At 35.6% G+C, this 21,701-nt stretch overlaps 1 protein-coding gene across 1 annotated transcript in view; it reads left to right on the forward strand.

Moving 5' to 3' along the window:
• The first annotated feature begins 427 nt into the window (after positions 1-427).
• Positions 428-21,701, forward strand: part of LOC149064940 (uncharacterized) — a 31,024-nt gene continuing 9,750 nt past the window's right edge. The window contains exons 1-7 of the mRNA XM_089254705.1: positions 428-607; positions 4,313-4,387; positions 7,847-8,408; positions 12,941-13,242; positions 14,256-14,441; positions 15,249-15,374; positions 20,860-20,949. Of these exons, the coding sequence (XP_089110831.1) occupies positions 605-607; positions 4,313-4,387; positions 7,847-8,408; positions 12,941-13,242; positions 14,256-14,441; positions 15,249-15,374; positions 20,860-20,949 (1,344 nt within the window). The 5' untranslated portion in view covers positions 428-604. The remainder of the gene's footprint in view (positions 608-4,312; positions 4,388-7,846; positions 8,409-12,940; positions 13,243-14,255; positions 14,442-15,248; positions 15,375-20,859; positions 20,950-21,701) is intronic.

Here is a 21,701-nt window from a genome sequence, read left to right on the forward strand (position 1 = left end):
GCGGGAAATGCAGCATTACTGCTAATTGCAGTGGATGAATTCCCCGAAAAAAAATTTTCACTAAGACAAATATGGGAGATTCATATACTCATTTATAGTTGTAGTTATCATAATATAATTTATAAGTTGAAAATAATTTCAATCTTTTCTTCAATAAAGAATAAAACTTCAAGTAGGTTTCATGCAAAATACGGGAAAAACCGGGACACTTTTGCTAAAAAGTCGGGACAGCCAAAAAAACAGAAAATACCGGGACTGTCCAGGGAAATACGGGACGTATGGTGATTCTAGGCCAAGGTATCACTGCATTTGAAATCTCGATGTCCCGTATTATTTTCGAGAAATTATGGTCATGTGTGCGATTACAGTCTTAACTTGCTCTTTATTTATTTTTGAATTTGGTATCAGAATATGGCAACGCTTCCATAGTTGTGGTTGGGGGTTTGGATCTGATTCACATGTAATCATTGTTTTGATCATCTCGGCTCGAACTGAAACTTGTTGATTAGAAATGGTTGATTTTTTATTTTGTAAATAAATGAGCAACATCCATCACTCCTGGACATATTCGAGAAGTGCTCATGCTTGATTGGATGCTAATATCATGGTATGTGTGTTGTAGAGATAGATGACTTATTATCATTGCGAGTGTCATCCGATAGATGCGCATTAAATAAGATATGGGGAGATAAGAAATGCATCCGGGAAAGCATCTGATGTGCGTTTTAATTCAAAGATGGTTGAAATATTTGTTTGAACGTTTTCTTTGTCCCCCCCCCCCACAAACGTATGTTGATTGGGCTCTATCGTGAGTATCCGGAAATTATGGTTTTTTCCCCATTATTAATGTGCTAGAACATGCATACCAAAACCATGGGCAGCGGGACAAATGTGGCCCTCGGAGTCATCTGATGTGGCCCGTGACCTAAAGAAACCTAGCTTTGTAAAAACGAACTTAGTGGACACATTCCCAGACATTAGTAGCCCATAGATTATTAAAACATATATTAGGTGACCCATAGGCGGAGATAGACTTGGAAGTCTGGGAGGGGACACGGTGATGATGATGTCAATTCATAGGCTATATACACATATGCATTAGATCTGCCCACTCCACTTTTGACGCTGGGGGGGGGGGGGGCAGTGCCCCCTCACGCCCCCCCCCGTATCACCGCCCATGAGGTGACCTAATGTACAGATCACTCAACTAAAGATCACCTAATTGACCTACTGATCACTCAAGTGAGTTGGGGCACTGTTCAAACCCACTTAAGTGTCCTCTTCCCCACAGCTCTTTTAAAGATCTATTAGGTGAGTGACCCGCACAGCACACTTACACACCACTCACTAAGAGATCAGGTAAGTGACCTCGGGCACTTTCAGATCAATTAAGTGGCCTGCAGTACATTTAAAGATATCTTAGGCAGAGGGTTGAGTTTTTCCACAAAAAACCTATTGAACCTGTCCGAGAAGAAACCTATTTCTTCTGGGACAGTGGAAGAAAATAAGAATGTGCTCTAATTATTGTTTAAGTACATATAATTAATGCTTGTTATTTCACCTCATTGGTTATGAAATGATATCGAATAAGTTTTAAGAACAATATTATTTTAAACATTCAATTATAAATATCATACCAGGATGTGCAGTATACAGTCAACTCTTGATATAACAATTGGCTGGCTTCGTCCTGTCAAAAATTTGTTATATTGGGAGGGTTGTTATATCAAAAAAATGGAACACATATGGTAAGCTTCTCTCATTACTATGATGAACCCTTGTATAACAATATTTCTTAGGAGGATTTTGAAATCGCTACAACATTATTTTTGTTTATTTCTCACTCAAAAAATATCCTTCGGCATATTTTATTAACTCATCTCGTATATTTCAGTTCTTCCGAGGACGTTTAATAATATCATCAGTGGGCATCACAGAAAGTGTTTTGTGCATACCAAAGTGTATTGCGATAAATCCTTATACAGAGTAATGCATGTAACTGAATTTCTTTTATCGGCTAATCAATTAAAATATTTTGCAGTGACTAAATACTCAAAAGCACATTTTCCAGTACTAACACAATGCCTGGTCCCTAACTTCAAGGCGCAAATGTGAGCCGATCTCCCAGTTAAAAAGTCTCACAACAGAGAGCACCAGTACAAATATTCAATCATTCACTCACACACTCACACATAGTTGGAAAATTTGATGGCAGAAGGCAGCACTACACATAACAAACATTACACCGAAACAAACTTTGCAGTAGGCTCACATCATGTACACGCACATTCCAACGTCTATCAAATGATTCCTTACAGCAAGTATCTCTATATGTTTATGGTCTTTTCATTTACTCCCTCACTGTTCTACTGATTCTGCATGCTGAAAAGCGAAGAAAGTATCCACATACACAGAACTTCCACATTATTCACTTATTCAATACAGATCATAGGTTATTTGTCCGGTTTACCCTTTCACCCCAGCAGCAAATTTTTTAACTGTCTTATGAGCTACAGCATTAGAATTGAAAAATGAAAGTCAATTGTCTCATGGACTAGTGAATATGAGAACCTACTGGTCGTCAGACATTATGAGTAGTCTGCTAAATGAAAAATCTCTTCTGATAATAACGCATTTTCCTAAATATATTGTCATTTACGACCTAGTGATATACTAACAAGGGGTGCAAAAAGCCATAAAAATCAATTAGAACTTTTTTAGATGTCAAAATGACTAGCAACATTTTTCGCTACTGGTATAACTTTTGTCTCCGTGGTCTGATTGTTTAATCACTGTCCGCAGACCACCAATGATTTTAATCACTGTCCGCAGACCACCAATGATTTTAATCACTGTCCACAGACCACCAATGATTTTAATCACTGTCCGCAGACCACCAATGATTTTAATCACTGTCCGCAGACCACCAATGATTTCAAACACTGAGCTAGCAACAACCATAGCATTAGCCTTTGTCATCCTATTTACAAATGTTTTCAACCTGATAGTTATCACACATCATCATTCAAAATCGTTGGTGGCCCTCTGGCCCAACACCAGTGATCCAACAATTGGACCACAGAGAAAAAAATTATGGTGGTCCACACGGCCAGTAGCAAAGTCGCCAGTCAGTTTGACACATGAAAATGTTTTAAAAAAAACACGCATGCATTTATGGGAAGATATTTTGTTTTGATTATTTCGTAATCAATGTTGCTGTTTTAATCCTGGAAAACTGTTTTGTTTCTTGTTTTCTGTTCTCTTGTGTTTTTGCATTCATTCTTTGTTAGCTCTGAAATCGATTACAGCATTCAACTATCAAAAACTTGTTTTTTAGGGTTGAGAGATTGTGTTTTTTAGATTAAAATTAGATAATTTCAATCCCAATTTAAAACTTTCAATGAAATTTCTCCAAATCTAATGAAAAGCTTCATCTAGATAGGCAACCTTGATCAAAAGACCGACATAAATTTTTACATTTTAAGTGTAAATGATGAATATGAAAAAAAGACTAGTTTCTTCTGCTGGGAAGAAGCAAGGTTATTTTGTTGCAGGACAGTTTCTTCCAACTCTGCAAAAGACTGGCGCAGTTATTAATTTGCATACATAAGTAAATTAGTGAAACTATAGATTTACTTAATATTATAAAAAAATGTATATTTGCTATATCTAAAGCATAAATTCTAACTTAAATGATAAGTCACTGAAGGAAAACTAGTTTCTTCCGGCCAGTTTTTTCTGCTTCAGAAGAAAATGTCCAACTCTGTCGGGATCATGCCAAATGCAATGCACAGTAGTTTTTCATTTCCAACCCATTATAATTTTTCAACAAATTTAGCAATGCAGTAAGACCTTAATTATCCAAGCCTCAATTAATCAAGTTTTGGGTACTTTTCTTAGATTCATATATAAAATTAAGTTTGATAAAATGACATACTAAACGCTTGAGGTCCTGGCAAACTCGCATACAGAATGAGGAGTAGTACAGCGTCTGCAAGAGCTCCATGGGTTATGAATGCCACCCCCCCCCCCAAATGGGTGATATTACCCTCTTGGAAGGTGCTAAAATGGATCAGGAAGATGGTAGATGCTCCACAAAACGAGATCTTTCTATCATTTGATCATTTATGACTTTACCTTGTTTCATTCAACTTTAAAATTCTAAGTTTGGGATTATCTGAGGTTTTTCAGGTCCGTATTATCTTCAATAGGCTTAATATATGTCTTAATATATACTGTAGCTTTTATATTCATACATTTAAAAATGTTTAATTTACTGTCTCCTTCCAATCCTATTTCACACACATTGAAGATGATGGACGACATGAAGGATGATGATGATGATCTTCCTGATCTCTTCAGTTGTCTTACGGATGATGCTAATGAGGTAAGACTAGATATTGGTGTATTTATATATCATTTACATATAATTCTTCATGTAAGTTACTGTGGTTTTCACCAAGCCACTGGCCAAAAGTAGTCAAATACATTGAAATGTTCTTAAACTAACGTAAAGTAGTAGTTTCAACTATTTTCTTCCTCATCAAATTTCAAACAAGGATCAGTTTTCAATTTTAACAATCATCAGAATATGGTTTTTTTTTTTTAAACGGGCTTGCATCCACTTTGACTAGGTGTGGTTCTAACCATGCAGAAAACCTGTTTCGACTGTTGTGGTTGATTATCAGTTTTTATCATTTTGAATGGTTTACTTGTGTAGAAAATATAGAACTTCAAAGGGTCGAAAGAAACATCAACCAAATTTTCCATTATTATTTTTTTAAACAAGTATTTTCTTATAGACCTGCCATGGCATTGTGCCACCCTCTTCCCACAGCAAGCAAGACTGTAACTGGTAGAGGGCAAGGGAGGGAGTTCTAGTGCCCCGGGCAGTATATCAGGAAGGGTGCTGAGTATACTGTTTTTCCATTCAAAATTACAGGAGCAGCATCGAAATAGACTCTATCCCCAGATGACAGAGTAAATTTTTGTTTCTAGTTGCAAGCTCTGACTGCAGGTTTTACAACTAGTAGCCTATTTAAATTCACTTAATTATCACAAAATTATTTATTGGCCATTTTAATTAAATAAAAATAATTGTAGAAAAACATTTAAAATCATTAACGTGTAAGTTACAGATAGATAGCTTACAGATTAGCTTTCTCTATGCCCGCTGAGGGCTGTGGGACTGCTTTAGTTCATATCTTCAGGGTATGATGTTGAACAAAACAGTAGCTAAGGTGATCAAATAGGACCGAACTGTGCAGAACACAAAGAGGTACAGTATAGAAACAGTCTCTTCATCAAGCAATTGAAGAAAAACTGTTAATCTGGGGAGGGGGGAATCACAAAAATATCTCAGTGCAAGAGAAAAGTAAAAGGCAGCAGATATACATCAAAATCTATTGCATTTTTTAAGAAAGATTTGAATTCTACAACTGAAGTAAGTACATGGAGGCACTTCAATGAGTAAATGCCAGCCAGATGTCTGATTATTACCAAGTCCTATATTCTTCAGAAAGGATCTAGAAATTGACCATTTAGGACACGTAAATAAGAAGTGACTGTTAGATTTACACGTGTTTGCCACAGACACAGCTAGGTGAACTTAATTGATTAATTCTGTTGTAATATCCTTTGGTAGATGTTCTTTCAGTCATGAGACAATAAAAAAGTAATTCAAACTTGTGGCTTGTGAAGTAGCCTGAAAATGTTTTAATGCATTGAAGAACTTATCAACAACTGGGTTGAGAGGTTGAATACAAGTAGAAAAATACTTATGAGCAAATGATTGCCATTTTTTGTGAGAATGGTTTATTATTGTTACCACCTCAAAGTATGCATACACAGGGAAAACTGGATTTTGGGAATTAACAATGCATCAGTTTCAAAACCATATTTGATGATATCTGGATTGCTATAACCATTTTTAGCTTGGTCAAAATGTCCCAACTCTCCCTCTATTTTAAATAATAATCTTCAGGGGTGGAAAATTTTCTACAAGCTGCTACAATTTCAGACATCTGCTACATTTTGCTAAAATTTCTAGCCGTTTGTTACATTTTGCTAAAAAAAACGCTGAAATTCTTCAATTCTGCGTCATCTTGCGCCAAAAAGAAAATTTTCCCTAAGAAACTTTGAAGTTATGCCACAATAGAAGCAGCCTTTTTGATAACATTTGTCCTCCCCACAATTTTATTTCTTGGGGCGACAAATAAAATTAGCTTGAGGACCTCCTCCCCAGAATTTGGCGCTCAGGCTTCTGACAATGTATAAAATAGGGTCAAACTATACAAATTGCTGCTTATCTGCAGAAAAACGAAAAAAAAAAAACTTCAATCACTGTTTCCAGCTTTTTTTTATGAAAAAAGTTTATTCCTTCGATTTATGCGCTCCTTACTTTAATTATTTTTTTAATTACGCTGATTTTCTGATAACTATTTTAAGAATGACCCAGCAAAAGAAGTTATCTCGAAGTACGTGAATCAAACTGAGGTAATTGAGCGAACTCAAAACACTTATCATTTTAAATATGAGATGGGTAAATTATGGTAAAAGAAGGTAGATCAAATGTTCAACAATGCTTGAAACTGAAGAGAACAAAAGCACAACTTTTAAACTTGGATCAGTGGCAAAAACAAAAAATAATTATTACTTTTGTAATGAGTGTTTTAAGTCTCTCTTGTAGTGATTTTATTTAATTAGTGATTGCCAAGTTTACGGTAAATCCAAAAACACTCATTTTCAAATTTTTGAAATCTGAAATACCACATGTTAGCCTCTCTGATATTGTAGAGAATGTAAAAAATTTTAAATATCAAGAAGCCTCTTTAAAATTTTTTATGATTAAAAAATATATATATTTCTTTGAGAGGAACTCTCTATGTATTTTGCATCTTGGGGGGGAGCACCCCTTTTCTCTGAGCTGAGATGACATATTTTTTTTTTGAAAGTAAAAATCCTGTGTATGCTACTTGTATATAAAAACTGTATTTTATTTACTGCCAAAATTTTAAAGTGCTACAAAACTGGTAAATGCTGCTGCGAAAACAACATTTTTGCTGCTACAAAAATATTTTTTCCTTCTACGAAAATCAAATTTCTATTTCCCACCCCTGTAATCTTGAATTTTATTCTGGAAAAGGAACAGCTAACCTAGCTAGGAACCTAGCTCTTGATTGTCCAAAACGTTGAAGTGAAAATCAATTATATTTTTTCTTTCAAACTAACATGTTACTATAGAACGTCAAGTAATCAACTGTCTCAATCTGAAATGTGCCTATATGAAAGTGCCATTTGATTTTTGTGCTTAATGTTTCATTGACAATCTTGTCAAGCTTGAAGTCCTGTTTTTGTGAAATATTCATACCTCATTTCTTCAGTCATTAAGGCAGTATCATGTAACTACTTTTTAAGAATTAATAGGAAGTAATTTTGTGAAGTTTTAGTTTTGACCACTTGAAGTGGTAGAAACTGGCCAAAACTAATATAGATCAGGCCAGTTTAAATCGATACAACCCTAATTACATACATCCTGTCCTATAAAACACCCACATGCCAGGACTTAAACTATGGTCATATTTTTCGCCAAATGCGAAAGGAAATTGTAGAATGCGAAAGAAGTAGTAGCCACACTTTTGCAAATATGCTAACAAGAGGTACGAAACGAGAAGACATCTAACAATAAATCATTAGCATCATGGCATTTGCTAAAGCTTTTCCTCCCATTTTTGCTTTTTTTGCTAAATGAATTTTTTATCTAGCTTAAACCCTGCTACATATTCATCTTAACATTTCACATGCAATCAATTTTTTTTTTTTTTTGCTTATTTTCTATCATTTATAGGCCAAAGACTTGGAAGATAACCCAAAATCAAAACTTGGCTTAGAAGAAATAACTAAAATCGTAGAAAAAAGACACATCAGTATAACAGCTGAAAAGTTTCTGGCTGAAAGCTCATCGGAAAAGCCTCCCACCATCGAAGAAGGGAACAAAGATGATGGAGACGATGGGAATGAAATTATAGAGAGGACCCTGAATATTTCGAGAAAATTTTATAATTTCCATCCTGCTGATGTCAGTGCTACAGTGTCTTTCTTGAGTTTGCGACATGATGATCCTTCCTCGAGTTTCTCGCCGGAAATGACTTCTTTTGAGCGGTCTTTATCACAAATGCATCACAATATTTCTCCATTGACAAATCTTAGGGTTTCGCTAAGGGTTTGTTCATCCTCACATATTTCAAACCCTCGTGCATTTTTACTTTTCCTATGGAAGAATGTAGTTATGAACCCTGATGCAAAGTCTGTACAGGCTGCTCATAGAACGATGGAACGATTACTCAAACAGAGTACCTTCAGTGCCACCCTCACAATCGAAGACATCTATGAGGCATTTATTAACGTTGGTGAGCATTCACTCATTTAAATTTGAGAACTAGATCTTAAATGTAAAATGTGACTATTTTTATTATACAGTGAAAATTTGATGTAACGATAATCTATTCAACGATATCACACACACTCTCTCTCTGGTCTTGGTGTACTTTTCATAGTGTTAATACACTATGAAAATAGTGTTAATACAGAAAAATTGGTACACATACTCAATATTCTGTAGGTCTCCCTCAAGCACACAGAACTTCTGTAACACAATGTGATATGGACTGTTTTACAGGGTTGGACATATCGGAAAAAAAGCTAGGTGCCACAACAATTTTTTATGCCCCAACAAAATTTTTACCTGAAGAAAAAATGCTGCTTTTGACTTTTTCAGGGCATAGTGACCCTCTTTCATGTTTTGCAGCTATGCTGCTATAAATTCCAAACATTTTGTGCTGCTCTGAGTGCCTGCAATTGAGTAACTATACAAAATAAATTTTAGTCACCAATATCATTTTATTTTTCTGCCATGGTGACCTGGTGTCTGAGATTTGTCCAGCCGTGCTCTACTAATGTGTGAGATATCCTTGAGGCAATTCACACCTTGATTTGTGATTGCAGGGCAGTCCGAAATTCCATAATCTGATGGTGTGAGGTGATAGAGATCTCTTTTGTAGAGCACATTGAAAAGTATCCCATGTATGCTCAATAATGCTCATGCCTAGGGATTTAGGTGGTGACCAATAGAGAATGCTGAAGTTAGAAGAGCGTAAAAAGCCAGTGGTTCTCAACCTTTAGAAGCCTGCAGCCTGGTTGATTTTTAAAATTTTTTTTTGTAAGTGGAAGGCCCGGTCACAGGGTCACAACTGGGCTGAAGCAAGTAGGTCTGATGTCCCGGCAATGGACCAGAGAGTTAGCGCTGAATTCACTCTTTAACTCAGGGGGTTCTAACCCTTTTCAGCTGTGACCCACTATCAGCAACAAGATCAGCTTTGCAATCTATGAAACTGTTTTTCAAAATTAGTGATGTGATGAGTGGATTTGTACAATCCATTTTAGAGATCCATGCAAATTGAGTTTTGTTCATGACCCATAGCTCAAGAATCCCAGGCTGTAAGTAGATTTACACGACCCATCTCTGAAGTCCCTGCAACCCATAATTTAAGAATACCTGCTTTCACTGATCCTTACATGGGGCAGCAAAATGAGTTCTTTTCCTGGCTGAAAAAGTACCTAGTTGTACCTTGCCCGGTCATACAGTCAACTAATAACAAATAAATAGGAAAAATTAAACTAAATCGCCCATGGTCCAGTTTGACTGATGTTAATGCCCTGTGGATGAGAAACACTGCCTTAAGCTTATCCTTGATGGTAACTCCTGATGTGTGTGTGTGATGTTGCATTGTCCTGTTGGAATCACCTAACCCTGTAGGAATGCACACAGGACATGAATGTAAAGCCTTGTTCACATGTACAAATATTGTAATGGCATTGGGAGTTCTAGCACCTGCTTGAAGACTTTTTTCCTTCGTAAGGAAAGAGATGGGAAGTAGTCATTGGTGAAAATTCTTGAAGCGTGTTTTAAACCTGCTTTTTCTATTTCCCATGTGAACGGGGGCTTAAGTGGTAGAAAAGGGTGTGCAGTCACTTTTCAGAGTCATCTGTAGCCTTATCAGGGATCTCATATCATGCCCCCACTAACTACACACTCCTCCATCCACACCGATCTGTTGGTGAATAACTATTTTTTTAATGCCACCTTGTAGCAGAATACAGTGGATAATATAAGGAGCATTTCCTGTGCAGGTCATAGTTTGTTTAATGCCTTCATTTTTCATTTTTATGATGTTTTTATGAGTTATGAAATTGTATGACGCTAATTAAATTGACATTTTGCCCAACTGGCTATCGTTTCCATTCTGCGAGCAAATTTCCTTTGTGTTGGACGAGTACATCACCATCATTTTCATTTTTTTTCCCCTTTGCCAAATAGAATTCCTCTGTGGCAGGAGATGGCGATTTAAATCATGATTAAAATCACAATTTAAATTTTTTTTTCAAATTATTGATTTAAATCAGAAAATTTAAATTTTCTTTTTTTCCTTTACACAAATATAATTATACTAAAGGAAAGATAACCTGGTATGGTAGGCTTGTTATTAATATGTAGTAAAGTTTGTGATTAAAATAGATGAAGATCTTTGGGGTAAATATATACTTGAACTCAATCCCTAGATACAGTGCAGAAAAAAAGCTGGCCTGATATATAACTGCACGAAGTATATATACCTACTTAATATATATGCACTAATATACTGCACTAAGTTTATATATACTGTATATATACTTATATAGTGTAAGTTATACATCTAAGTTTAACTCCATATGTTTTTCTGCACACAAAATAGGCCAGCTTTTCTTCTGCACTGTATCTAGGGATTGAGTTCAAGCATAGGCCTATGCAGACTTTTCCCGAGGGGGGGGGGGTTAGATTTTTTCCTTTCCGAAGGGGGTTTTTTGAGTTTTTTCCTACAAAATAACACTATACTCTTGCCCCCCCCCCCTTGTGTATGCCAATGAGTTCAAGTATATATTTACCCCAAAGTTCTTTATTTCTTTTAATCACAAACTTTCAATGCATCAAAATGTGACACTAGGGTTCCCCAGATTAAAAGAAAACAGAGAAATTATTTTTTATGTAAAGCCTTGAATTTTATGCCCCAATTGCTGATTTATAATTATAAGATATATTGTACAAACATAAATATTGTTAGGCTTTAGACTCCTTTACTTTTCATATTAAAATTTTGAGTTTGCTCGCTTTTTTACCATAACTCATTAAATCTGTGAGAGAATAAAAATGTGTAAATTATTAAGCAACATCATGCAAGTTGGAAACACATCATCATAAACGCATTCATTAGTTGTGCAAGAAACAATCTTGTCAATAGAATTTGTTTATTTAGTTGATGCTGGATGGCCCTTTGGTTGTACATCGAGAGACAGTGCACCACATATGTGTGATGTTGAGTTGCCACCAGGCATTCACTTTAGGGGGAGGGGAGATCTCATGAATACAAGCACTTTTCTTTACAAGAAAAATGTTAATCCATGAAGTTAATTTGGACTCAACGACCTTTCATGTTACATAAACAGATTTTTTTTGCTGTTCATTTTTTGATTGCTGTTTGTTTGTTTGTTTATTTATTAATGCTGAATTAAATTTGAGTGATTAGGTGAAAAAAGCAGGTATATATAAATGATATGAAAATATGCATCCTTAACTACTACTACTTTGTTTCGGTGATGGTGCTGCCATCTGCCATACATTTTTCGAACTATGAGTGAAGTGTGATGATGTAAAATTTGTACTGTTTGTAGGCCTGCTGCTCTCTGCATCTCGTACACATTCCTCTGCTGAATTTCTAACGAATCAACACATGCCAGAGAATGTGTGTGAGTGTATGTGTGGCCCTAACGTATTTATGTTGTTGAGTTGCGCTCGTTAGTGTTCATGCTGCCATCTGTCTTCCATTTTCCATCCTCAATGACTAACAAGATTTGTGATAAGCAGTCAATTAATCTTAATTTTAAAAAATCCAATTTTAATTTTAAAAATGTGATTAGTTTTTTTTTAAATCAAAATTTTTTCATACCCTGCTCTGTGGGATGTCTAAAGAATATGTGCATGTTGGAATGTGTATGTGTTGTGAACCTAATGTAAACTTTGTTTCGGTGATGGTGCTGCCATCTGCCATACATTTTTCGAACTATGAGTGAAGTGTGATGATGTAAAATTTGTACTGTTTGTAGGCCTGCTTCTCTCTGTGACGAGACACTTAAGCATCGAGAACATCTCACATTTGCGCCTTGAAGTTGGGAACCACAGAAAACCAACTTCAGCCGACTACCACTGTATCACCAGTGGGGTTTGAACCCAAGTCCTCGCGATGCTAGTCCGTCACTATGACCACTCGACCATCATAGCGGGCAGTTTACAAAGAAGGAAACACTCGTGACTAAACAAAACTGTAGCTATGGTGATCCCTCTTTATCCTGGCTGTTCTGGGAATGAACAGAATCATTGCTATCTATAGCTACTTCTAGCTGTAGATGGCTCTGACAGAACACATCCATAGCCTTTCTAGCAATTGTGCTATTGTACTTCGAATTCAAACTTTGTTTCTGAAAGAGAATTTCTGATTTTATGGAGCAAATTACTATGAAAAAGAAAAAACAAAATTCATTCTTGCTGAAAAAAAAAATTATTATATCCTATAATTATTCATATATATTGCAACATGTTGTGAGCACTATACTAGTATTGTGGGTTCATTGGGTCAAAGAAAAAAAATTGTTATACCTCATTGTATCCAATTTTCTTATAAGCAGGCTCGACTGTATTTCAATATCAGCATTCAATATTTAATACCTGCTGCTGTTGGCCCATGCTTTTAAGCAACCCTACTTATACAACTGCTTCTATTCAACTTGTCACAGTTTTTTCATTAATCATGTTTCTTTTTTCATTTCGCTAAGATATTTTTCAAAATTTCAGGACTTGATATGAGTTTGTGTCCAGTCTTTGATGCTTTGCCAGAGATGAAAAAGTCCGTGGGGAAAAAGAATGGAGTGTTGTTCAGATGGTCACAATATAACCAGCGGTCATCATTTTCAGTCCTACATAGTGCCATCAAGTTCTGTCGCTTCAGTGTTTCTCATCTAACAGAGCTGATGCTCGTTCTGTTGTGGGTAGGGATAGACTTTGGCATCGCCCAGAGGAAAGAGAATGTCAACAGAATCAAGCGTTGCATTGCTCTTATTTTAGAGAAGATTCCAGAAGCTGCTTGGGATTGTGAGGTTAGTGTGGATTCGATTTTTCTGGTATGTGATTCTATGAACATGTAACCAAAAAATATTAGTTGTAGTTGTATTATATCTAATTATGGTACAGTTGGAAATCATTTTTTAACACTAGAATGACCGGTGGCTGTTATTTTGGCCACAGTGGTAAAAAAATCAACATACACTATTTTATGTTGTTATTTTTTGGAAGCAACTCCCCATTACATGAAAAAGCTCTTGCGACATCGCACCTCTCAGACTCCACATGCAGTAGCCTGTATGAAAGGTGGTCAAAGCCATCTTAATCTATGAACGTAAACAAACATTTAGGTCCGTCCACATTCAAAACGTTTCTTTATATACATGTTTAATGTAAAACGGCTCTTAAATGATACACCAAATTTTCGTTATGTATTTATATTTGTTCAAAGTGGAAATTACAAAAAAATATAAATCTATACACCGGAATACTGCACCAGTTGTGGGCAAAATTCTTAATTTATTGCTAAAAAATTTTGAAAATCAAAGACTTCTACAAACCTTAATCAATTATGATGATTTTAGGGGAGGGGGTTAACGCAACGCAAATGCTCAGAAAATATCATAAATTCATGGAAGTATCATTGAGAAACTAAATTTTTCTTTAGAATAGTCTGACACCAAATGATAACAGATAATGCAGCTATGTTTTGCAAAATATGGGTTATATGTTCGCCTTATGTATTACTTAATTTGATTCTTATTATGCCAAAGAAAAATTTTAAACCTTCAAAGGTGCTTTTTCTGGATTTTTGGAAGAAAGTTACAGGATTTCTAAGTTTTGAAGGTTGGCAGGTCTGTGGCATGCCGTTCGTGATAGAAGACCAGTTCCTAAAATAAAACATGTTCGTAAATTGGAGGTTTGTAAAATCGAGCATCAACTGTATTTCATTGTTGGGTGTAGTGCAGTAGCCATGTTTTTCACACAGTGTGGTGCAGTAGTCACTCATTTTTCCAGTAACCCATTTTCATTTATAAATGTATCTCAGTTGCAGAATCTTATCCAAGCAATGAAGAGGTTTTCCCCATCTATGGAAGGAGACAACCATGGGTTTCTTCAGGTCGTTCAGTTACTTCCTGTTATGACTAAGAGAGGGAGAATTGTACAGAGGGAAACCTGTTACCAGGTATTGCGGAGATGCCTAGGCATAGAAGATTCGGAGTCATGTTCACTGGTAAGTCATATACTTATTTATATATACTTATATTTTGTATTTGCTCTTATGTGTAAAATTTTAAATGCGTTAATACAGCATAGCTGTCACGTCTCCCGGATTTTAACCCCTTCTCTTAGACTCAAGAAAAAATTCTTATATCTCCTGGATTTTGACCCTGATTGTGAAAAAAAACCATGTTTTTTGGGGGAAAAAATCATTGTTAAAGAATTTACTCTGAAAAAAAGGCAGTTGCTTTCAATTTTTATCTCTTAAATGGCATCACAAGCATGATGCAAATTACCGCCATTCCATCAAATCACAAAAAATATTTCATGTGGGGGGGGGGGGGGTAACATTGCCAAACAGCTAGCATTAATGACGTCTTATTTTGACATCCAGAATCGGCAAGATGACTTGCATCTGCTTTGATCATTTATCTTGTGTCTATATGTCTTGTTTTGGGCCCAATGGTGATTGTTTTGTTAGAAAGATTTGATTTGTGAGTAGTAATGACAGTAATTACCAAACAATTTATCTACTGGTTGGCAATGATTGGCGACATCATGGTGCTAATCACAATGGCTTGCATGCTGTCATGTTTTTGTAGAAGGGGGGGGGGAATCCTTTTTATTAATGAAAAATCCATGTAATATTTTTAAAAAGACAATCCCTTTTATATTTATTACCATACAGAATTTAGATCTGCATGAAAATCTCTAATTTTCATCCTTCAAATTTGACAGCTTCGATAGTGAGATGAACAATGGAGTAATTTTCTATGAATTCTGATCTAACTATTCTCCCTCTTTTTTCTTTTTTTTTCAGCCTGGGTTAATAGATATCATGAAAAATTTGATTCATCTCGCACCCAACTGTAGTGTAATGAGTTTACTTATTTATGGTTGCATCATTGATTATTGTGTTGGATATGTTGAAGAGGAAGTGCCTCAGGTTTGTATATTGCCCAGTCATAATTTCTTGATATTAGATGCAGAAAAAAAATTATTCACAATGTGTTCGCTTCACAATTTTCAAACATTAATAGCTATAGTTAAACTCATTTTATATAAGACTTTTTCTGATGTGGGCATTTCCAAAATCATCGTTTTCTTAGGTATCTATTAGCATAACAAATTTCACACTTTTCAGGGGGGCCCAAATAAGAAGCTTAGTTTTTACTGGCAAATATTTTCGACTTACTGTGAATAAACTTTATCTGACAAAAGTAAGCTTCCTTCTGTTAGGAAATAATATTAATAATAATACAGTGAAACTTCGCTATAATGATAATGGGTATAACAATAAATCCCTCTACAACAATATTTTTTAAAATCTTGTTTGGAATTGCTGATAGCAGGGGCTCTCAAATTGTTTTTCGCAGCACCCTGGTGTGCCTCCAACATTTGTCAGAGGTGCCGTGGAGCTTTCACCATGAAAACTGTTTTTCAAAAATACTTTTTGTTAAATGGCTCTGGGAAGTCTGCTGAAATTGCGGAAAAGCATTGAATAGGGAAAGGGGGTGCTTAAGGGGAGAAAAAGTTTGAGAACCCCTAGCCTACAGTCTTATATCAAACTTTTGGTGCAAAAATATTCATTTTCTACGATAAATCCCTCTATATTGATATTTTTAAAGATATTTTGAAACTGCTACAATGATTCTTTTTATATATCACTCAAAATCACTCTCTATTGATTTTTAAAATTCCTCAACAGGCTTTGTTCTTATCAGTATTTTGCACTATCTACCTTCTGAAAGCGCTAATGTGTGTTAGCTCTGTCAGATGGTACGCTTTCAAATTAATACTATGAAGCTACTTTTTGTTGTAGTACGCGAAAAGTATTGTGCTATAAACTGTTTTACCTAGTGATACAACTAACTGAATTTTATTAATTAACCTATTATACCTGTTGAAAATTGTTTTTCAAATGAAAAGAACCCAAATAATATTTTTTTTGACCCCTCTCCCATTTTTGTTGACTCCCCCTTTTCGAATTGAAATACATGCTGATATAAATTCCAAAAATCTTAGTGTTGTTCCCAGACTTCTTCTCAATAATCACACAGAGAAAATTTTGGCACCAATCTCAAGTATACAGTCGCCATTGCGACCTGTTGCCCAGGATTTGTCAAGCCCTGTCCTAAAAGTACGGCCTGAAACTCAAAATGTAGTTATCAAGCAACAACACATGAGAACTTAATCAAAGCAGAGAATTGATATTCACCATGAATTAAGGTGTTACAGTGCAGTGAAACCTGTGTAAAACTGAATGCCAAGAGACTGAAATTATTTTCCATTTTGTGAGGGTGCACACGAAATGCAATGATTTATTGCTATCGTTTTGTGAAACTTAAATTTTGAGAATATCACCCGACTACTATAAAGCAATGATTATTAAACAGAAACATGCATATTATTATTTTGAATTTTTTCATATTTATTGTTTCAAATTTCATATTTAGTTTGCTAGTTAAAATTCAGTTTAAAACATTTTCCTGAATAGCAATAGGATGAGCACTTACTTTTGTCAGAAGCGAAAAATTTTTAATATTTGAAATAAAATAAAAAAGTGGGAAATTGCATACCTTTTCTAAAAAATAGTCACAATTAGATGAACGAGCAATGACTTTTTTGAAAGAAAGATTCTGCATCTCTCTGTAACACTTAAATTTTGCTTTTCTGTAGCGTCTATTACCTGCAATTTTGTGTTGAATCCAAGACTTGTTTCTTGCAGCTGGTGGCCATCTCTACACAGAACGAAATGCTAAAACATGGCATCACTAAAATTGTGAATAATAAATTCAGTCCCCCCTACTATATTCCTCTCCTAAATTTGTTTAAATGGAAATTATCAAGTTTTCCAAGAAACAGTTATTTTCTAACAAAAGTAATCATTTTCATTATGAATGGAACACTATACAGGCTTTTACTAAATTTTAGGTTGTAAAAATCAGCTCCTATCCAAACCCAATTACTTACTTCCAGAACCAGTTCAAATACAATAGTAAATATTTGTAGTTTTTCCAAGAAGTAAAAGACTTCCCTAACAAAAAGGGGATCAGTACAACTTCATTTTTTCCTATTCAAAGGACAAAACTTCTTTCAGTTTCAGCAGGTTTTTTTAAATCTTAAAACAAACTAAATATGCCTTCTGTTTCCGCATTAGACAGTCTTCATCTTAAAAAGCTTTCCCATGGTTGAAAAAGCATTACTGTATATACTCGCGTATAAGCTGACCCACCCCTCCACTTCAGGACCACTAAAACCGCAATAAATTGAAAACCTGTGTATAAGCCGACCCCAAAAAATCCCTGCATTTCAGGAAAAGAAAATTGTTATATTTTCATGCAAAATGAATAGCTTATGGAAATTTACAATAGAAAATGATTCAAACATTTTAATCTGTTTCTTCTGAGTCTCCAAGCTCATTGTAATCCATCAGCTCATCATATGGGGTGCAGCATCTTCGTTTTTATCTTCATCTGGGCTGTCATCACCATTTCCACTTCCAAGAGGATATCATCTTCAGTTCCATCCATTACATTGCTGATGCAACACTTTTTGAAGGATCGGATGATATTTTCGTTTGAAACAGAATTCCCCGTTTTGTACAACCATTGGCGCACTAGGCTAGTGTCAGGTTTGTTCAAAGGTATCACTTTTTGTAGTTTCTTTATCATCGGAACTCCATTCGATCCACCAATTCCTGAAATAGTTTTTGAAAGGCTTGTTGATGCTGAAATCTAAAGGCTATACAATCAACGTTAGCCCGCCTGGTATCAAAACCAATGATGTTTTCGATTTCTTTGCCTCTCCTTTGACATTGTCTGTTCTGTGGGGTGTGAACATATCATACCAATAATGCCGGTTTCTCGAACACTGCGCCAGGCCTTTTGTTCCATATTTCTTGGATCCATTCTAGAACACCCTTTTAATTCATCCAGCCCTCTTCATACATCCAGCCCTTTTCCTGGCCTTTCACAATTATTCTTGGTGAGAATTTCATTTTTAGAGGAATTTTCTTCCTTTTGAAAATCACAAGTGGAGGCAATTTCTTTCCATCGGCCATAAATCATGTTTTTTCGTGCCCAGTTGTTCTAACAAAGATTTTTTTTTTTCTGAATTCATCAACAGTTCTATTGCTTGGCCGCTGTGGTGGTCAAGTGGTCATAGTGCAGACTCGCATCGTGAGGACCCAGGTTCGAACCCCACCATCACCACAGTGGGGGTCGGCTGAAGTTGGTTTTCTGTGGTTCCCAACTTCAAGGTGCAAATGCGAGCCAATCTCCCCTTCAAAATAAGTCTCACCACAGAGAGCAACAGTTCTACAAACAGTACAAGTAGTCAGACATTACACTTCACTCACTTAACTTCTGAAATATAGATGGCAGCACTGAAAAATCACACACAGGACTAGATGTGCAATCAGACTGTTTGGTACACACACTTACACTTCTGGCATAACTCACTAGGTAGTAAATTGTCCATGGCGATAGACCTGAGATGTGCTCGGTTTGAAAAAAAAAAGTTCTATGCTTGGAAAATTGAAAGTAACTGGGGCTTCACCCATATTACTGATTTGTAACAGTTCAAATCCATGTCTTTTTCGCAGTTCAATTATGAACTTCTGGAAAGATTCAATTCTGCTTTCCAATTCTTCTGGGAGTTTTTGTGTGATCTTTGTTCACTGGCGTAAGCACAGGTCGAAATGGTTCATGAACTGAGTGCACCAACCTGGGGTGCATAGAACTTTTCTGGTTTTGGGTCTTTGAATTTTACACTCTCGGCTAGTTTCGATGCTTTCAGGCAAATGGCTATCCTTGTCAAGATCATACCTTTCAGTCTGAGGTGTAGCACCCATTCATTCAATTCAATCTCAAGTTCAGGAAACACAGATATTTTTTTCCTCGAAGAGCCTTTCTTGTCTTCCGCATCGGTGGAATTTTCTCTTTCATTTTCCGCCATTCTCTCACTTGTTTCTCATTGATTTTATATGTCTGAGCTGCAGCACACTTATTGTTTTCTTTGGCGAATTTGATCACTTTCAGTTTGAAAGACGCATGATATGCATATCTTTTTGCTTTCTCCGTTTTTGATCATTGATACTTACTGATACAACAGTAGATCAATGATTTTTATGTGGGTGATCATGACTTGTACTGACCCGGTAAAAAATGACCACATGGATTTAACTTGGAAAGTACTAACACAACTGCCATCTATAGCTACAAAAATCACCCTGATGATTCACAATGCCATCTATCGCTGCTAATCATCAGCAACATTTATAGTTACAAAAATGACTACTGATTGTGGGGGGTCAATATTTTCTCATCAAAAACTGACCCAGAGTATAAGCAAACCTCCGCCCCCCCCCCCCCCCCCACTTAAGGAACAAAATTTTTCACAAAAAAACTTGGCTTATACACATGTATATACAGTCATTAGATTAAAAGATACAAGACCATTTCTCTGTTCTGTGCAAAACAGGTTTTCATCTCATAAATCTATCGTAGACAGGTTTCACTGTATTAGCAGCAAAATTTACCAAGTCATGAATGTGGGCTAAATTTTTTCATATAATTAAGTGGAGTTTTGTCTTCTCTGCGAATAGTGCAGTTATGCGAACCTTATACATCCACAGTTGTGTGAATGTTTTGCTAGGTTAGCATGACCAATGATGATTTGTATAACCTGCTGAATTTGTTTCCTGTTCAATGAAATAACCTTTTAGGTTACATTTGATTTGGTTCCCAGTGTCTTGAGTTTGATTGCTGATAATTCGTATTTTCTATCCATTGTATACTTGTATGTTTATTGTGTTATAATGATAATACAAGCCATGTTTATGTAAACTGGTTTTTCGTAAAACGAACAATTGCAAAAACCTCTGAGAGAGGTTTGGGACTCTATAATATGCCAGAAATATCAACAAATGTTTATTGTCTGCCTTCAGTTAACTCAACTCTAGAATATTATTTTTTGTTACAGTGAGAGTGTCAGGCCCAAGCAATTGCTTGATTTTCCACTTGTAATTACCGAGTTTGACTGTATCATGACCATTGTGTGTGTTAACTTCTGGGAACTGGGAAATTAAGGCTAGTTATCTTCCGACATTACCTTTGAATTACATACATATGTGCATTGACATAAGCAAAGTTTAGCAGAGATTATGATGTATTTTTGTAGTGTAAAAAACATACAGCCGTCCCCAAAGAAAAAAAATGAAGTGACACCTTCCCCCCACTACTGAGAAAATCCTGTGTATGCTACTGCATTTATGTGTCTACTTTTTTGAGTATATAGGCTCCCTTTTTTAGCTATAATTCCCTACTGTTTATGAACATTTAGTAATTTCCCATATTAATTTTTATTGTGAAAATAAGAAATCGAACTAATTTTTTTCTCTATATTTTTTTTATCCTTCTCTAACTTAGGCATTGCGGGAAGAGCTGAATGTCTTATTAAAACAGTTGGTGAATGTGAAATGTTTTGGAAAACAGTCTATCAATCTGCTTCATGCACAGGTAAAGCATTCACTTTTTAATTGAAGGGAGGGAAAAGTGGTTTCAGTCCATAAAACAGTATTTTTTTCAGGAGGCAGAAAAATGAAGTTTTTCTTTAAAAATCTGATTTTAATACAATGTTAGGGATTTTATTTTAATTATATACCGTGGTGTATGTTATGTAAGACTCAAACCAAACTATTTAATAAAATAAAAAATTGTTGTATAAATTTTTTTTCTTTTCTTCACCCCCCCCCCCCATTCTCAACGTGTAGTTTGATAAGGATTCTGAAACCAAACACACACACATATTGCATAAAATTTGAATAATTATGATATTTGATCATGGTATGATGAATTAAAAGTAGATGAAAAATTATTAGTGATTTGTGGAAAAAAAATGAAACTAAAACTAAGGATTTGTGAAACTAAATCCTTAGTCATTTCATTGCAGTGTATATATTCCAAGTATACATCATCATGCTGCTCATCGCTTTCATGTCCATCCCACGTCAAGAGTTGTAAAAGCTCTTAAAGCTTGCAGGTCATTGTACTTTGCACGAGGGATTGGGTGGGGGGGGGGGGCTTGTACAAAACTTCTAATTCTTCGATTGGCATGTCCTTCTCTTGTTGATGGCCCTTTCTTCTTTTATGCTTGTTTTTAACAGTCATGGCTGTTGTAACTACTAAAGAAACTGGAATGGTGGTACACTAAACGTAGCTTAGAAATATCTGCATGAAGGCATCTGACTAGCCTTGTCGGCAGTGAGCAT

Source organism: Pholcus phalangioides, unplaced genomic scaffold (assembly GCF_987345545.1).
Source record: "Pholcus phalangioides strain wild (caught in Gottingen) unplaced genomic scaffold, Ppha-v1.0 ptg000042l_1, whole genome shotgun sequence".
Classification (NCBI taxonomy): Eukaryota; Metazoa; Arthropoda; class Arachnida; order Araneae; family Pholcidae; genus Pholcus; species Pholcus phalangioides.